Source organism: Nyctibius grandis, chromosome 2 (assembly GCF_013368605.1).
Source record: "Nyctibius grandis isolate bNycGra1 chromosome 2, bNycGra1.pri, whole genome shotgun sequence".
Lineage (NCBI taxonomy): Eukaryota > Metazoa > Chordata > Aves > Nyctibiiformes > Nyctibiidae > Nyctibius > Nyctibius grandis.
This window is the reverse complement of record NC_090659.1, coordinates 4,656,394-4,675,028: the sequence shown is the minus strand read 5'-3', so window position 1 is coordinate 4,675,028 and position 18,635 is coordinate 4,656,394. Positions and strand designations below refer to the sequence as shown.

Sequence of the window (18,635 nt, the reverse complement as noted above, 5' to 3'; positions counted from 1 at the left end):
AACTGTAGCACAACACCCACAGGACATAGCTTCATGACCGGACAGCCTCTGGAAAGGGGGAGCTGCCAGACTAGCAGGTGCGTGTCTTGTAAGAATGGAAGATGCTTTCCTTAAAGTATCCTACACAAATACTTTGCACAGGATAATGTAACATGCATGGGGTGAGAAAGGGAGGGGGGGACATCAGTGCCACAAGGTGCTGTAGACTCTTGTAACTACGGAAGGGTTTCCTTTTCTCTCCACCCTTGCCATGCTGGGGTGGTAACTCAGATGGGACTGGAGGAAAGTAGGGGTGGAGAGAGACTTAATAACAGGACTTTGCAAAACTCCAGTATTTCAAGGCCTTCATTTTCCTGAAAGCTGAATCCTGAAGAAGCTATTCTGTCTCTCAGTTGTCTTTTTTTTTTCTCCTGGAGATAGATACATTCCTGAGGTCTGGTCCTGACTCCTAGCTGTGGTGGGAGGGGTCTCAGAGAACCTGCCTGGGAAGCTCCTTGATGCCATGCTCTTATACTCCTCAACAACAGATGAGCTTTTGCAGTGTAATGTAAAGCCTTTCCTTGGAAGCTGTTTCACAGTGGCACGCTTTTCCTCTTTACAGGAAAGTAGGGAGAGATGTTTACTCTCAGGGGAGGCTTCAGCGTTTATTCACAAACATGCCAGAGATGGGAGCAGACCACTGACTCCAGAGCTTTGGAGAACTGACATGGCTCAGGTGCCTGTCTCCTGAGTGCACACCTTCACAGGAAATCTGTATGTACTTAAGCAGGGGGGAGGGAAGTGAATAACAGAAGTTTTGGCTCTTGATTTTTCAGACTCCCAAGAACCAGGTGTTTCAGTGCACCCATATTCTGCCTCTAGTTTCAGAGGATGACAGAAGCTACAACACCAGCAGCACATACTTGTTTGCCCTCCTCTTGTTAAAGACGGTGGTGGCTGGGAAACAAGATACACAGAGCTGAAAAGAATATCCTTACACCACTAGGGAAGAACATCAGGGAATGAAATACAAATGCTACTGTTGTTGGTTACTGAAAGTATAGTAAAACCCCACCCAGGTCTGACTGTGACATGAAAGAAGATTACTTCAGGCTGAGGCTCTGGCTGACTGTCACCAGTACCCCGTCACTCCTAGCACTGCTCAGTAGAGTCAGATAAGGTGGGGCCCAGCAACTCATTCTAGGCACAAGCCACAATCAGTTTCTTTTAGAGACAATATAAGACAAACACTTCAATTTAAAAGGTTGCACTTTATTTAAATGTATGGAGATACTTTGCTATTTGCACTTAGAAAACACTTGCTCTCTAGACATGTAGATTTCCTCTTTCATTTTCTCAGAGGAAAAAACATTAAAATTAGGGAAGCTAGGTCCCGTGGGGAAGGGCTTGTGTGGTGTTAGATTTGACCTGTTGAGTTAAGCATCTCTTTGCTGCAGCTGCTCTTATTGTTTTGCTTTCAGTTCCCGATTATACCTATAGAGGAGGAAAAAAAAAAGAGCAGAGACTAAGAACAGAACACCAGTTACAGTAACAGTGTCGTCCTAACAATCTGTTCAGCAGAGGATGTTAAAATTACAACGGACTTGAGGGTAGAAGCTCAGGATAGGACACTTTAGGTCACGTAAGAAGTTCCAAATTAGTTAAGTTTGCCTCGTTCCTGGCCAGTACTGAAGCTAGAAAACTCGAAATTTTCCCTCCAGAAATAATAATAAACAAAAATAAAATGCTGGTCTGATTAAGAAGCCTTTGATACAGTTGGAACTGACATGATTCAACACTGAAAGCTGACAGAAGCGCAAAGCTTACGACGAGGAGAAAGTCTAGGCTGTTTGTCAGTCAGACCCACAGCTTTTAAAGAATGCCTTAGACCCAGAAACACCAGCTTACGTAAAACATTCCTTAAAATGTGCTCTTGCTATACTGAAAATATTTAAAGCTTCATTCCCACTCAACTGGAAAACTAACAATGCACCAAAAAAGTTCTGCAACGTTTAATTAATTGTTCAGTTCCTCTTGCTTGTTGCGCTGACATTGAGGCTTGTAGAATTTATAAATTCCTTGTTAAGATGAGGAGGTGTGAATGCTTAGTTATTTATGTAGCGTAGCCTTTCTTGATACGTACCTCCATATTCGGAAGAGTTGAGAGCCACCAGCACAGCCAACAAAGAAGTTCACAGCAAAGAGACTCCAGTTTTTAGGAATAATAACTAGAGAGTACCTTGACCAAATAAGGCCTGTTGAATGAAAGGGAAAGTTTAAAGATGTTAAGTCTTTAAAGTGAAATATTCAGACATTCCCCTAAGTTTGGAGACAGAATCATGGGCCAGTTTAAGTAAACAAGTTTTACAACTTCGTGTTAGACAACTGCTTTTCTTATAACCGGCCATTTCTCAGTTAAAAGCGCATCAGGTGCCAGTGGGACAGCTATGGGTAGGTATTGCATTTTTCCAAAGTAACTAGACAATAAGGTCAATCATAGTCTTAATATCAAACAAAGATCCTCGGTACTCTGCAGCAGTCTAGACCTTAATTCTCCAGCACAGTTGCAGGGTAGTGGCATTTTGCTGTAGTATATCCAGCTTGCTGCACCAGCTTAGAGATTACAGAATCCACCAGTCAAGAAAGGTTTAGATACCATGCAAAATGCACAGCACTGTGTCAAATATCAAAACAACATCTGGAGAAGGAAGAAGGTGGCAGCTGTAATTCTGATTTTCAGCTTTAGCTGCCACAAGTCCTGCCCCTGACAAGATCTGGTGGAACACCTTGAATACAGAATATTGTTTCTGCCAGTGTGAAAATTCACGGCAGACGGCAGCGCAGCAGTTCATGTGCCGCTGCTTCCAAGTTCCTTTAGCACACGGAAATTCTTTCCAGTTACGTTAATTACCCTACCCTTGTTTAATCCCTTAAAGTCTGTTCTAAAAAAGTCACTATATCCTGGACTGATCAAAATTACTTGACCTGAAGCAAAAGAGGTCACTTAGTGGAATGAGTGGTATCATTGTAACTTCAGGGATGAAACTCATATCCTAACAACTTGCTCTAGACAATTCCAAATTAAGACGTGTAGAAAACTGTTGTATCATCACAGAACTCTTACAGATTTAAAAAAAATATGTAGGTCTGTCCTAGAATTATCATCCGACAGCAATAGTGAGAGCTAGCAAGCATATTACAGTTATGCCTGTTCTATAGAAGTGGATTAGTACTGATGGAGGATTTGTAAAGAAGTGTACGCAGTTTTAGAGAGGGTGCTGTGTAAAAGCATGGAGTAACTTTGGCTTTACCTGTGGTCATTAGTACTGCAGACTGTGCTGTGCTGAGCTTTTCTGCTGGTCTGGTCATATCAGCCATTCCAGCACATACCAAACCCTGGAAAGAGAAATTCAGTGAGCACCAGTCCAGTATCAGGACCTCCTGTAACTGAGCAAATGCTTTACAAGGGGAGGTTGCTTCATAGCTCAGTGATTATTCTATATGCATTATATGAGCAGGTAATTAGACTCTCTGAGACAACATTCACTTCTAGTCCCTTGTGGCAGGAATAAGAACGCAGTTATGGGGGGTGCAACTGGCTTGCAATAAAATCCCAGGCAGTGGCAATTTTCATTTAAGAACAAGGTTAATTTAAGCACAGCTGCTTAAGAAAGCAGCTGAAAAAAAAAAAGCTTATTTAGATAAGGCCCTTCTTCCTAAAGCTCAGGCTGATATTGCTGGTAAAGATGTAGGTGTGACACCATATATTCTTCATTCAGCTTCATCTGAGGAGCCCAAATTTCTTCTTTTTTAATATGATTTCAATAAAAGTAGAAAACTTCCAGGCGAAGTGAGGAACAGCTTGGCTGACCTACTTGACAACATTATGAGCAAACACACTGCTTGATTTGTTTTGTGTTATTGCCCTCTACTGGAAATACAGTTTCATGTTCATGTTACAGGAGGTTCACAAAAAAACCCCCAAACCAAAATCCCACAAATAAGAGAGTTCTAATGCTTTTAATTCACTGACTGTCACTAAGGACTCCTTTGGCTCCAACCAAGAAACCAGTTTTCAAGGGCAGAGGCTTCCGTGTGCTGCCTCACTTATGGGATTGATATTGCTGCAGTGGTGCCATGGAGGTACAGACTTCCAGCACACTTGGATAACTGTGGTAAATGCACCTTTGCCATGCAGGGGGAAGGACATTTTAACTTCTCAGTGAAGAACTTCACTGTGACCTTAGAGAAGTCTTCCTGCATGTTCACAAAAGAAAAACCATCTGTGTATAAGCTCTTTTGGTACAGCGGCAGTCGACACCAGCCCGCTCAGAAGAGTTGCCTGTATGCTCAGGCTCAAGAGCACGTTGCCTGGGAGAGCCTCTGCGAAAGGGGAAGGTTAACCATGGTTCCTGCAGCTCCAGTTCAGATTGACAAGGAAGGAAACCAAGCTACAGCTTGGAGCATAATGCATTGCCTGTGGCCTATAAAAAGTTGGGGTTCACAACGGCAAACTTACGAACCACCTGGCAATAGGAAGAGCAGGTTATATCCTTGCTTGTTATCAAACAAGATCAAACGGCTTTATGATTTCAGAGGTCATTATTTTATGTGTACTAATACAACAACTAGGAGGAGTACAGTGAATTAGGAGGAGGTATATACTTCACCTGTGCACAAACACAGCCTAGGGGTGTAACCAAGTGGGAAGATGAACTGCACAGGGAGCAGAGAGCTACTGACAGCCCAAATGGCAGTTGCCGTTTTTGTTTTCTCAAGATTACCTTGCACCCTGCAATGCTTTAACCTGCCTTCAAACTATGAGCCTTAGGAATTGGCTTCCTTAAGATACTCTTCAAATTCCTCAATCTGAGAAAAAACACAAGCTTTAAGAGGTTTGAATTAGGCCAGCTCATGCCTACCTTGAGCAACAGCTAGTGTGTCACAAGAGAAAGCTTTTGTGAAACTTTTAGCAAAGAGTATAATTTTTTTAAAAAAAAGGCATTTTTCCCCCACTGTATCCCCTGCATGTTATGCTACATGTTATTAAGGCTAATTTTGTTCCTCCTCATATATTAAAAATCAGAGCCTTGGTATTAAATCTTTCTGTAGGCTCAGATATCTGCTGGGAAACTATTGCTTGCTCAATGGGTTGCTGCAGACTGCCCTCTGATTAACATCCAGACACACATCTTATACTTACCCATTTCATAATAGGTGCCCAGAAAAACACTGTTTTGGGACCTGAGGGAAGAGAGGGGAAAAAAGAAAAGTTAAATTATTCACTGAGATGTGGCTGGTTTAATACCTACAGCAGTTTTTTGGGGTTTTTTTGGTTTGTTTTTTTTTTTTTTAATAATGAATTGTGTATATTAGCACAGTTTCTACCACTGTACAAGCTCTATCATGTAATACTCATAGTTCACCAACTCAGTGCATCAGCCTTCAGTTGTGTAATCAGTCCACCCTTTTCTGCAACAGATGAGTAGGATTTTGTATTTCTGTTTTTAAGCAAATGAAGACATTAGAGCAGGCAAAATGCATTTATAATGACAAGAGTTAGGATAAGGCCTAGGAATAGTAAAGACAGTTTCTATATAATGATTAAAAGCTACTCTACAGCTGGACTAACAGAATTAATATTTGAAATCTTTGTGAACTGAATCTTGTGAACTAAAACCCCAAAATAGTTTATTACTGGTACTGTAACAAGTCCTCCTTCCCTTCCCAAATCACAGCCCACCTCTTCACGCTACAGAAGACATGCTGCACAGCAGCATTAGATGGTTAAAGTAAGAGTACAAATTGCAAACGTGAGCAGCAGAATGTCACAAGGAGAGTGTCCTCATTCACCTCTCATCTGCACCTCTGAATAACCCCGTCTTTCTAGCAGAAACAGTGCTTCCCACCCAGTCAACCCTATACCCCAATAATCCACCAATAGGCAAAGGAGGATTATGGGGGAAGAGGACAAAATCTACAGAAGGAAGGGAGAAAAGTCAATGGAATGGGATCTGGGGGAAAACATCTCTCTTACAAATACACATAGTGCTAAAATGGCACCTGGTTGGTTAAAGCAAAGTACTGTAATGCCACATGTACAACATGCAGACTGCCAACCATGCCAGAAATAATTAATCTAGGACTACTGCTCAGTCTTAAAAGAGAGACCATGATCCAAAGTATCAGCCCACTGCACTGGGAGACTGTCAGGGCCGCGGTTCCCATTTCATCAAAACACATTACGTTTTAGGCCTTGCTAGGCCACTGCTCAGCATTCTGGTAACATGCAAGACAAAGCCAAGTTTTCACTGTAATATGTTACATATTATGAGTAAAGTTTCTAAATATAAATGATAAACGTTAGGACTTTGGTTGCTTGCTTTTTATGTGAGCTAATTTTTCACTAACAATTCAGCCTTCAAAAGGCCTTGCAGTAACTATTTACAGTCCCCATTTTAAGCGCCCCCAGATTTAAAACAATGACTTGGGAAAAATTAACTGTCAGGTTTCTACAGCAAGCACCTGTGAAGCAATTTTTAATTTGGGAGATGAGACTAATTGTTACAAATATCAGTTGCTCCATCACCTTAAAGCCAACTAAGCCCTATAAAAGGGCAGGGCAACTGCAACAAAAACTGGCTTGGCAGCTTTGCATAAAGCCCTCTTAGACCCTCGGTGCTCGTGATAGCGATCAAGTTTCAAACTGCAGTTCATAACTACTAGAACATTATTTTTCGTGTGGATAACTGAATGTTTCTGCCTACACAGGATTTAATTTTTTTTAGGATGCATGGGGTTGTGCAGCCACTAACACTGTATTGTTGAGTAAATACAGCTCAGTGTTCATCCTTTAAAGATATAAACTTTAGTTGCTGTTCTCTTAGGCAGCTACTTAGTATGTCTCAGGCTGCAAATATAGCTCTTTATACATCAGTCTTACAGAGGTCCCACAGAAGTAGCTTTAGTTACTACCATCTATTTTCTTCTAAAATGCAAATTCAGATTCGGAGTAGTGGAGGAGTATAAATTATTAAATCAACATTCCCTAAGCAACTAGTAAAGTTTTCAAGAAGACTGACATTAGTTTTTATTGATAATAGATAATTTGATAATTTAAAACTGCTGACTACAAAAGCAAGAAACAATTGAACACAAGTAAGGTACCAAGCCAAGCTTGTTATAAGGGAAGACTGTTGGATGCTGCCAGCGAACACCTCTCCTGGAGGCACGCCAGTGAGCACCCAGCCAGGGCGAGCTCTTCCCAGATCCTGACACCCAGAAAAATCAAGGCTGAATATGCCAGCAGCACATCAGAGCGGGGACATACCAGAGGCTAATTTGGATATCCATGTATGCGTCCAGTTTATAGAATTTATGATTTCTATGAATTGTAAGAAGTCATTGTCCTGGAGAGTTCAGTTTAATCAGGCAAAGTGAACCAAAGAGACCAAAGGAGAGGGAGTACAAGCTCCTCCGTGGCTGCCAAGAGCGATGTTCCCTGTTCTGTGGCAGCCAGGGGAGTTGGTGTGCTGTACCCCAGGCTCTTTGTTGTCCTCCAGCAGCCTTGCTCTGTGCAACGCCAGCCAAAGAAACAGCTTTTCAGACCAGGCATCAATTATTCTACTGGAAGCTTTCGTTGGGTCAGAAAAGAAGTAAGCATTGTTCTTCATTTCTTACAAGTGATTTATAATTTCATGATAATGACACTTATATTCTAAATTAGACTAGAAACTTAGATATCACCAGGGATAAGACATGAGCCTTTCATTTTTAACCTACTTATTTTGCAGTCAGAATGGCATCTATTGCATAACTTTCTCACAGACCCACCTTCAAGACATTCAAGGCTGAAACAGAAGCGGCAGAGGTTCAGTTTCGATACCTGCTTGCTCTGTGGCTTTTCTCACGCCATCAGTATGGATTATGGCAGATATATATGTATATATACCTACATACACACACAGAGTCCCTAAAAACTAGATTTTAAAAAATTATTAATTTCAGCATTATGATGGTGAACAAAAGTGGACCGCAGGCAGGTCCGTGAAGTGAAATGCACTGCAGAAGAACCTCCAAAGCCTTTTTCAATCAGTACTACAGTTGTGATGAAGAATGAACACAGATGTTCCCAGTGCTCGCCCATGCCTTGTATTCCATAAAAGCAATTGCAAGCTGCCACATTTCACAGAATCACAATTTCACACGGGATGAACATGGCGCTCAAAGGCTTCGCACCTTTACAATGGAAGTGCTGGGCATATTGACTCTTTATATACAAAAGTTACATTCATATTAAATATATATCTATTGATCTAGTGAATTAGTACAAATCAGACATTTTGATAACTGCAGTTTTCACTCTTTAATTGTGATTTCTTTAAAGCAACAACTTTCATTTCAAGAGAGGACTGTTACAGGAAGACGGAACAACCGACTAACAACTAAAGTCCATTTTCACAGTGCATATTCCAGGTAGGTGAAGAGTCAAGGATGCACATCACTGAAACAAAACAGTGGCAACAGCAGCCTATGGAATTTTAGGATTTTATCGGGCACTCTCTTTAACTACTCTGTGCAGTTTGTTTACATGACAAACATCACCAAACGGCACCGAAGCAGATCATTTTACAAGAGGTTTCTCCCTAGGAACACACAAAAACATGTTTGCTAGAGTAAAGGTAAGCTTTAGGTCAGGTAAGGGTAGCTCATTTCAGGGAAACTCGAGCGCTTCAGCTATGACAGCAGGTTAATGAAGGGCAGGAGTTGTCTTCGGCAGGTTCAGCAGAAAGAAAATAAAACAAAGAGCAACTTGACTTAAACCAGAGCACGCTTTAAGATCAGAAATCCTCGCAGCGCTCCCCCCCTGTTCTGTCAGCACAGCCATTTGAAAGAAGGGCCTGCCGAAGCCTTCAGGCCCCTGTGGAAATCACCGCAGCCTCTGGGTTAGGATCAGGCAGCCCAACCGTTACCGGGATCCAAACCGTGGTAACGTGACAGTGACACTCACGTACCCCCGTGCATTGCAGGGGACGGGAATAACAATTAGCATCGTGTCCGGCTTTTTTGTTTTTTCTTTCCAAATAAAGGAGGTTTTCCCTCAGGGAGCAGGAGCCCCCTGTTCGGCAGTTTTCCCCATGTCGGAATGACAGTAACGGAGGTGGGACCCTGCGGCCCCGATTCCCCCCCCCGCTCCCCCGGCGGACCCGCTGCCCGGCGCTCCGGCACCCCCGCCGGCTCCCCGCGCCAGGCACCCGCCGCACCCCGCCTCTCCCTCCGCTGAGCCAACCGGGGAGCCAAGGTGACCCCCCCCGGCCCCTCGTTAGGCCGCCGCCGCCGCAGGACGCCGCGTTACCTGCCGGGTGGTTGTAAAAGGGCCGGAACCGCGGCGGCAGCTTGAGCTCGATGCGGTCGAGCAGGCGGTGGTAGGAGGCGCGGAGCCCCGCGACGGCGGCCGCCATAGTGGCACGGCCAGGAGTGCGCAGGGAGCCGGGCGGCGGCGGAGGGGCGGCGGGCGAGCGGTTACCGGCAGCTCCGTCCCTCCGCGACCCGCCGTCCTTCCACCGCCCCCGGCGAGCCCCGCCCACCTGCCACCCCGTGCCGAGGGGAGGAGAGCGTCTCCTCGCGCGCTGATTGGTGGCCTCTGCAAGGGGCGGGGCGGGGCGGAGGCGTTCGCGCAGCGCTATTGGTTGGGGCGGCCTGCCCCCGCCTCCTGAGGAGAGCTGGAGCCAGCGCGCTCGGAGGAAGTACCACGGGCGCCATCGGACAGGGCGCGAGCGCCCGGCTCAAATATGGCCGCCGGAGCTGCTTCACTCTCCCATTCAAGATGGCCGGCGCGGGAAACCCTGAGCCACGGCTATACGCCCACACCCAAGATGGCCACCTTGCGGCTTCACCGATTGGCTGGAGAGCCGGTTTGGCTGGCGAAGCACGTGGTCGCCATTCGTCATTTCCACGCCGCCCCCTCCCCATTCTGGGCGGGGAGCGGCGGGGCGAGGGGAGCCCCCCGAGGCGACGCTACCAGCTCTCGCGAGACACGCGTAGTCTCGGAGCGCTGCGCCCCCGCCCTGGCGGCGGAGGGGGCGGGGCGCCACGCATGGGGGCGGGGCGCGGAGCCGCCGCCGGCCCCGCCGCCGCCGCCGCTCTCTCGCCGTGGGCGCCTCGGCGCGAGGCGGGCGTGAGCGGGAGTGCGGTGCGCGCGCGGGCCGGCCCGTTTCCATGGTGATCGCGCGGGGCGGCCGGCACCAGCGGCGCGCCCGACACCCCTCCCTGCCTCCCGCCCCCCCGCGCCCCTGCCGCGCGGGGCCATGTCCCGCGGGCACTGCCCCCACCTGCTGTGGGACGTGCGGAAGCGGAGCCTGGGGCTGGAGGAGCCCGGCCTGCTGCGGAGGCACTACCTGGGTAAGGGCGGCGGCCGCGGCGGGGGCGGGGGGCGGCCGTTCTTAGCCCCTCACCGCGGTGAGGAGGGGGCCGGGCTCCCCCCTCTCCCCAGGCGCGGGGCGGGTGACAGCGGGTTCTCCCCCCCCGCACCCCCGCGAGGCGCGCGTAGGCGGGGGGGCGGGAAGAGGGTCCGCGCCTGGCGGGGGCGGGGGGTGCCGCCGGCCGGCCCCGCGGCGCTGGGAGCCCCGTTCCCCTCGCCCCGGCGCTGCCCCCCGTCCGGGCTGTCCCGCAGCAGCGCTGGCTGCCGACTGCGAAGTTTGCTGTGCCCGGCGTGGGGCGGCCCCCCGCAGCCCTCCGCGGGGCCCGGGGCACGGCAGGACCCTCGGCTCCCTCCGTGCGCTGCCCGGCGTCCCCTCGGCCGCCCCTCTCCCTCCCTGAAGGAACTGTTGCGTGAGGGAGGCGCAGCGCGGAAGCTGGGCGGCCGGGCGGCGGCTCGACATTACACCGGGGAGCCGTGGTTTACGCCCGGGGCTGAACGGGCTCTGGATTTACCGGCCCTGAGCCTCTAAAGATCGCTCACAAAACGCGTAAATGCCGGGATAATGGCGTGATTGTTCTTGGGGCTTTTAGGTGTTTCCTGGCTTTTGAAAGCTGAATGCTGGGCAGAGCCCCCTGAACGCCTTCGGTGCCGGCTGCTTTAGAGCGTCTTTGTGTCCACAACTGCTCTGCAGCAGCCGGGGGGTTTCTCTAAATACGCTTCAGCTTCTCCCTGCTGGCTCCTTCAAACGCGAAGCTGGTTATTTCCACTCCCCGAGAGCCCTGAGTTAAAAATAGTGTTAGTTTCAGTTTACGAGGCTTCGGGGTGAATTCTTCAGCGTAAAAGAACTGTTGATATTCTTTGTAATGGCACAGGTTGCATGCGTTCTGCATCTCCCTCTTCCCCAAAATATTAAAAAAATATATTTATTAACGTGTTTTTGGAGGTTGTGGCGGTCTGTTGCATATATCATAATGACACTCCGACTGGGGGGTGGCTCTTCAGGGAAACACATTCCTGTGTGCTTGTGTGGCAAAGTAATTCCTGCTTTTGAGTCGAAACGTCGAGTACTTGAGGTGGAACTTACACACTTTCTTCAATGCTGTGAATCTTTTTGTACCTCCCAGGCGTTTCTGGCTGTGGTTGGTATTGGTTTTCGTTCGGTTTCAGGGTGGAATTTAAGGTGGCGTGTCACGTTACCAAGTCTAACGCAGTAGTTTTCTGCCTGTGGTCCCTGAGCACTCCGTAATCCACAAAAGGTAATTGAGAAAAGCAAGGCCATTGCTGGGAGGTTTCCACCTCCTATAGAGAGGGGTGTGTGTGTATAGCACCTACGTGCACATAAGTCCTTTGGGAAAAAATTCTGAGATCCTAAAATTAAAAAACGTTGAAAACTAATGGTCTGACTGCTTTTGACTCTTGTTATGTCTTGACAGCTGTGCTTAGCCAAATCTTAGCTGAGGATTGTCCTAACTTTTAGTAATCAAACACTGAGATCCTTCTGACTAGATACTTAAGGAATTTATTTATTTTTTTGCCTGTTCCAGTTGGAGCAGAAAAGCTCGATGTTAAAATTAGGACTGTAGCATGTAGCTTTTGAAGAGGCACTGGAAGACTTTTTGGTTTTGGTTTTACAAGATTGTGTCTCTGATAGCTGAAGTATTGAGATTTGATCACTAGAAATCATCTTCTGAGATTTATTAAGATCTCTTTTCTGGACACTGCTTCAATAAAACGTGCATAACTTTAGTTAAAAACAAAATCCCTCTGGTGTCTAGGTTAAGGTCTCATGTTTACTGTTTTTCCTTTAACCTAAACATGTTCGGGTGCTTTATAGCCTTGAGAAAATAGGACCTGGGAGAGGCTTCCCACTGAATTGATGTTAAGATCGGCATTGGTGGTGGCAAGAGTTGTGCAGGCCTTACTGACGTCTGCTTTGAATGAAAGGAGTTAGTACCTGGTGTGCTTGTCTTGTAGAGCCATTGCGCTTGTGTTCAAAATGGCATTTATGGCCTTAGTAGACCCACTAGTTTTGCTGCTGGTCAGGTGTGATTGCTTGTGTGCAGGTTTACCAGATGACGGGCCTGTTGTTGTGCCTTTTTATGTGCAGTTTGGTGTATGTGGGTCTTTACTCTTTCAGACTTCAGCATTTCTATGGAGGAGCTTTGTTGTTGGGACAGAGATTGAGACTGCAGTGGTCAGAGGGGTAACATTGATCGTTGGTCATCGCTGATCTAGTCTGAAGTAAGGTTTCTTCCTATCTGTGCTGGTTTTATACTGCTTCAGCAGTCTGACGGACAGAACAAATGCCAGTCAAGCATTTCATTTGAATTTATTGATAGTATTGGGAGACTCAAGGCATTGCCCATGTGCTTTTTTTGCTCTTTTTTTTTGTTTATTTGTTTGGGTGGGGTTTTTTGGTAAATTTGTCAAAACAATTATGGATACCAGTACAAAAATAAAGTAGGTTATGTGTTTCTTCGTTGTCTGCTGCTCTTTTTCAGCCAGCAAATCAAAGGAGAAACCTCATAGCAAGTCCATAACTAACAATGCAGTTTACAGTGTGTTGGAAGGAAGATGTGTATGTATGAACAACACCTACGTAGTGAACCGTTCATTTGGATAGTGTTGTTATGCTACAGTGTAAAATATGGGGAGTATTGAAGGCAGGAAGACACTTGAGAGCTAACTACTGTTTCCTATTTACTCTGTGTTTTAGTTTCAAGTGAACTGGCAATCAAGTGGCACTCTATTTATAGCCTCTTTCAGCTTTCGAAAACAGCTGCTCCAGGAAGGATCTGTGCATCACACTGTACCTTCCCATGCGGATGGTTCACTCCTGGAATTTATATCCTTGCAAAGCTCTGTCTGATTTTGCTAGATCTCTAAATTGCTCTGAAACCTAGTCAGTTCTGGACAGGATTCCAGAGGAAAGTCTCGGGGAGATGGGGCAATATAAACATTCATGGGACGTGTCCTTCAGATGTTATAATTTGGTAAGAATTCCCACTCTGATGATAGAGGGAAAATGTGGGTTTTACCATTGTATGTTAGCTACATTTTCTTCAGCATTTGTAGGCTAATTAGTCTCAATTTCAGACAGTGCTTGTATCTGAAGTCTCCAGAGAAAGCCCAGCCTCGGGGCTGTCAGTAACACTCTTTTCGTTGATTGAGTTTGGACATCGTCTCAGCCTAATGCTGGTGGGAGGAGTCCTGCTGCTGGAACACAGAAACTGAGTTTCAAACTACTTTCAGTTGTTAAAAGTGAAACTACCGGTTTCATTGGTAGTAAACTGTGCTATCCAGTTTAAATTCTGCTTTGAAACTGGCAAATGTAATTATTCAGTCATGATACTTTCCCAGGAATCCCCAAATCTTTGTTGCAATTTTGTGTCATTGTGGCAATATTTCAGTGTCTAATGAACATATCAGTTCTGATAGCAGGTAAAGTGTTCGGTGCCATCACAATAAAGGCCTCTACATGGACAATGTATAGCGTATAATAATTTGACTAGAGAAATAGCAGCATGGGTTTCTTGCAAGAAAAAAGTGAGTTCATAATTCCTCTGAACTATTTAATGTGACAGGTTTATTTGCTTTTCTGTGAAGGGTCACGCTGCTGAGGATGGCTGTGTATAGCCAGGAGGAAGACTGAAGGCTTTCCTTTTTTTTTTTCCCCTTAACTGGCATAGTAAGTTATCCAGAGAAAATCTGTTAGTCTAAAATAGTTTGCAGAGAGGAACCGATTCCTTTTTTTGGCTCAGAGTGATTGTTGGAAGTTGTGGTGCTTGAGATAATGGAAGCGAGTATCAAAATAAGTCAGTTCTCTCTGATCTCCGTGTTCACATACTGTTTTCTAGCATCATCTTTCCTTGTGATATGAGATTTTTAAGCTTACCAGATTTATCAGAGGTGGTGTTGTGATGCTGTCTCCTGAGCTTCACCTCCACCCCCTCTTTAAAGACTGTTTCATATCTTCCTATGTTTTTCTCATCATATTTTTTAAGATTTGGGAAAGGTTTGAAATCTACAAATTAACTGTAAGGAAACCAGTAGTTGGGTTCATTGTGGTCAAGTTTTGTAAAGTTTCAACATTATGAGGTAGGTAGGGAGAACTTACTAAACTAATCCGGTGTCAGCAGCTCCCCCTCTTTCCCAAGATGAACCATAGTAAAACCAAAACTAATTACAGTTTTGAAGTAAGTTAATTGCCCTGTTCATAGGTAGGGTTGAAAAACAGGGTAGGCAAGAATAGCTGTTACGTGTACGGACAGCCGATTAGTTTTGGTGTTGACTGTGTTACAATCAATACCTGATTAGTTTATAAAAGTAGTAGTGGCTCAGTGAAAGTAGACAGAATTGGGTATTGCTGTCATTGAACGTTTAGTTCTTCCTAAAATATGTTGCCCAGGGTGGGAGAGTGAAATTAAGTTCTTAAAATACTGAAAACTTGCATTCTCTCTGTTGCTTTTTCTTGGACAAACGAACAAAAACCATCAGAGATGGAAACTTGAACATTAGGGAGAACAACTAGAAAGAGATGTGTTATTTTCCCCAATTTTCCCTGCAGCTGTATCTCGACACGTGGTATCTTAGTCTTTGAAAATAATGCAGAGTAAAGGGTCAGACAGCTTTAAAATTACCAGCTTTGTAGTTGGTGTTCTTGCAGACTTGGAGGTAGTCACAGAGTGTTTAATCAGCCTTTCTTCTTTAATTCTTTGCATAATACTTTTGATGTTTAGCTATTTTCAGGTGCACTGTTACATTTCATGTCCTAAACCTCTGGCATTAATTTTTTTTCCAGCACAAATTCAAAACACTGCATCTGTCACAGCTAAAACCCAGAATCGGTAGAGGTGTTTTATGTTGTTTTTCCCTCTACAAGTCTAGCAAATTAACTGCTGCTTGAAAAGGGCCCATTATAAATTTACCTGTTTGATTATGAGGACACAAATGATTGCTGTTTTAATGTAAACAGCGTAGCTCCCTGATGTGCAGCGTCTTCCACTGCACTTCGGGGTGTGCCCAGAAAACCAGTTCTGTAGTGATCTGTTCTGGCACACACCAAATACTTTGTGAAACTGGACTAACTGAAGATTTTAGAAAGATGCAGTTGAACTCCCTGAATTTGTTTCATTAGTGATGTTTTCTGAACAATAGAAATGGTCAGAGTCAGAATTGAAGTTGACAGTGTAATGAATGAATTAGAGGAAAATACATTTTTGAAATAAAACCAAACATCTTTAACGTGCTCAATCTAATATATGTCAGGCAGGGAATTTGGTTTGGTCGTTGAATTTTCAGTGGTTGTATAGAAAAGCTTAAGATGTATAACAGCATTGCAGAAAAAGAATGTTACTTTTTGATTGTAACAAACCCAGGAGAGTACGGTGATCAGGTATTGCCTTAAACTGGATATATTTTGGGTTTTTTCCCTTGTTAATAGAAGCAAGACTTAGCAACTATAGTCCTTAAAAAATTACAGATGGGCGACTGAAAGAGCAATGTGTCATCGAGACCTGTTGATAACAAATTGAATTTGGAGGAAGTTAATGAAGCGAGTATGTCTAAAACGAATTCCCTGATACCACCTCATTTAAATTGGTACCAAGGAATAGAAAGGCACAATGCATATGTATAAAACAGCTTTTTAAAAAATGTTGAAGGTGATCGTAGCACATAAAGATTAATGATTTTTTTTCTAGTTCCAAACAAATCAACTGAGCTTATAGCCATTTTAAATGTTTTAATAGAATAATTTGTAGAAAGTAGCACACTGTCGGTAAAGGAAAATAAAAACATAGTATAGCAGAATCATCTGGACAAGGCAACAAATAAAGAAAAGCTGGCTGATTATGATTTGGTATGTACCAGAAAACCAGAAGGAGATGTGAGCTGGGAGGCAGGATTAAGGTTTGATGAGTATTTCTGGTGTCTGAGTGCTGAATACTTAGTTTTAATTTCAGTCTGATCAGCCTTCTGTTACCTTTGGGATTATTTCACTCGTAGACTAACTGAGCTATGGAAGTGGAGGAGCAGGAGCCCGTTGGACCTGCAAGTGGTACAGCCGTGTGGCACTATGCTATGGCAATGTGCTAGCTGGTTTTGCTGCTGTCTCAGGAATCTTGGCTTGTAGTTAACAATATCACTGACCTTTTCTCAGTTACATCTTCCCTGTGTGTTTGGTGGCTTAATTGTTATGGTTTGTGTTACTGCTTCTGTCTCCTCAGGGTTGTCCCACCTTGCTCCTACTCAGTGATGAAGTGTTGACGATCACTTTAATATATAATTTTTTAAAAAATATTATATGCAGGATCTGGGATTACTCAGTACCTTCAGTCACTCTGTGCTGAAATAAGAGAATAATTTCCCATGTTAGGATGTTAGGCATTGATAGGAGTACAGCTTCTGTTTTTTTATGTACTAACATCAGTTTGTGAAAAACTGGAGACCCTTACAGATCACATTATGTTCTTCGGTGGGACGGCTTTACTGAAGCTTGGTTTTTGGGGTTTGTTTTTCCTTCTTTTTTTTATAGTACTGTCTAGATCAGATGTTGTTATCAATGAACCTACTTGCAGAGCTTTGATGTTTTAGTTTTCTAAATCACCAACTTTTGCTGCTGTTGAATCATGACATACAGCATAAAAACATTAACGGAAGGGGGATTTCTGGCATTGCATAGAAGTACATTTAGCCTAAGTGGAGCTAGAAGGAAATGATCAAAAATGAGTACAACTGTTTCAGATTGTTGATTTTCTGTCCTTTAGAAATTCGAGAGGGCTTTTAAGTTGTCTGCAGTTTCATCAGCTTTGCTTGACATGGGCTGAATTACGCAGATGTACCGGTACTTTTTGTTTTTAAGGGGTTAGCCTTATGTGTAATGCCTGTGCACTGAACACTAATCATGTGTGTTAATGGTTGCCAAGAAGTATGAGTGTATTTAACTGTGTTGTAGTCCCAAGGCTTTGCATGTATAGTTATATTATTTGAATTATACTCAGGATGCAAATGTATTTGCTTTATATCCTTTGGAGTCTCAGTCTTCTCATGGAAGCAGCTGGAGACTGTAAAGATTTGTGTGCACTTTAAATATCTTTTAATTTTTGATTGCAATATTTCATTGAATTCACATTGTATGCTTTTAAAGACAGTCTTTGTACAAAGAATGTATTTGCTTTGTAAATAACTGCCTATGTCTTTATACTGAGTGTTTCAGACAGCTTCATAGTTAAGTTGCACCTTGATCTTGTAATAATAAGCTTTGGATACATGAAAGCTGTCTCTTGCTGCAAAAACAAGTCATGTACTGGATTTGTATTTCAGGATGAGGCAGTGATGTTGGAGATAACTTTAGATCTCTTTCTTTTATTTATTTTTTTTAATATTTTTTTCCCTGTAGCCTTCTTCCAGTTGGATTGCTTCCATTAACTGCATTAGGGAAGACCATTAAGCATATCTGTTTGCCACTTCTAAGTTGTTGCACTGCAATGCTACAAGTTCTTGTGACTTTGCTTGTGATTCCTGATCTTCTATCCTTGAATGTCCCCAAAATAGTCTAGTGGGATATAACTGATCATGTATCAAGAACTTGTTGACACTTGAGACTAGTCCTGTCCCAGCAGTAAGGAAAAGGATCAGTTCAGATATAAAGTACGCCAGCCTTCAAACCAAGCTGGATTTTTCCCTGATTAAGTGCAAGTCTCAGCGTTTTCCTGTCTTCAGGGCTTAGTGAGTTGCTGATTCAGATATGTCCCAAATGCTTTAGTATGTGTTGAATCATTAAATATTGAACGTGAATATCGTGAAATGGAATCTGAGTCACATCAGTGAATTTTAATGTCCCCTTACTTTCCTCATTTTGTTCTTCAAGGATTTGCAGGCTTTCCTCAGGAAAATTGAACACCTCATTAATGCTGCTGCTCTCTACTTAGCAGATATCATGAGGAAGATGAGGATCCATCCTTCCCTTCCCTGTGAACTGAATGCGTTCTGAAACATAAGTGATGTTTGTTCAACCTTTATTGAACTACTGAAATTTTACCAATATAGAAAACTATTATACAAAACCAAAACCACCTCTTTATTTAGGTTTCGTGGGTTTGTTGTTATTATTATTGCAGTGTGGTCCCATTATTTACCTTTCCTAGGAAATGAGGAAAAATGTGGTTCCACTTTAATTTGTTTTTATTTTAGAAACACTGTTACATCCTGAAAACTCTCTTCAGTAAAAAATGAG

General features: G+C 44.1%; 2 protein-coding genes across 5 annotated transcripts in view; one reads left to right on the top strand and one right to left on the bottom strand.

Annotated features, from left to right (window-relative positions):
* Positions 1 to 1,230: 1,230 nt before the first annotated feature.
* On the bottom strand, positions 1,231 to 9,575 carry MPC2 (mitochondrial pyruvate carrier 2). Its single transcript, XM_068395630.1, has 5 exons — positions 9,335 to 9,575; positions 5,183 to 5,223; positions 3,291 to 3,375; positions 2,123 to 2,234; positions 1,231 to 1,473 (listed from the first exon to the last, which is right to left on the bottom strand). Exons 1-5 carry the CDS (start codon positions 9,438 to 9,440, stop codon positions 1,443 to 1,445), a joined length of 375 nt encoding a protein of 124 aa, XP_068251731.1. The 5' UTR covers positions 9,441 to 9,575; the 3' UTR covers positions 1,231 to 1,442.
* A 558-nt stretch (positions 9,576 to 10,133) lies between these two features.
* Positions 10,134 to 18,635, top strand: part of DCAF6 (DDB1 and CUL4 associated factor 6) — a 96,317-nt gene continuing 87,815 nt past the window's right edge. For 3 of the 4 annotated variants that reach the window (XM_068395629.1, XM_068395628.1, XM_068395626.1), the window contains exon 1: positions 10,134 to 10,380. In XM_068395629.1, coding sequence (XP_068251730.1) covers positions 10,287 to 10,380 — 94 coding nt within the window. In that variant the 5' untranslated portion in view covers positions 10,134 to 10,286. The remainder of the gene's footprint in view (positions 10,381 to 18,635) is intronic. The other variant, XM_068395627.1, reaches the window with a different exon arrangement.

Excerpts from the sequence above, each read along its gene's own strand:
- MPC2 (XM_068395630.1), bottom strand. The coding sequence starts at position 9,440 with ATGGCGGCCGCCGTCGCGGGGCTCCGCGCCTCCTACCACCGCCTGCTC. Across the intron at positions 5,224-9,334 it reads CTTTTACAACCACCCGGCAG|GTCCCAAAACAGTGTTTTTC; the intron begins GTAACGCGGCGT and ends CTCTTCCCTCAG. Across the intron at positions 3,376-5,182 it reads GGGCACCTATTATGAAATGG|GGTTTGGTATGTGCTGGAAT; the intron begins GTAAGTATAAGA and ends TTCTCTTTCCAG.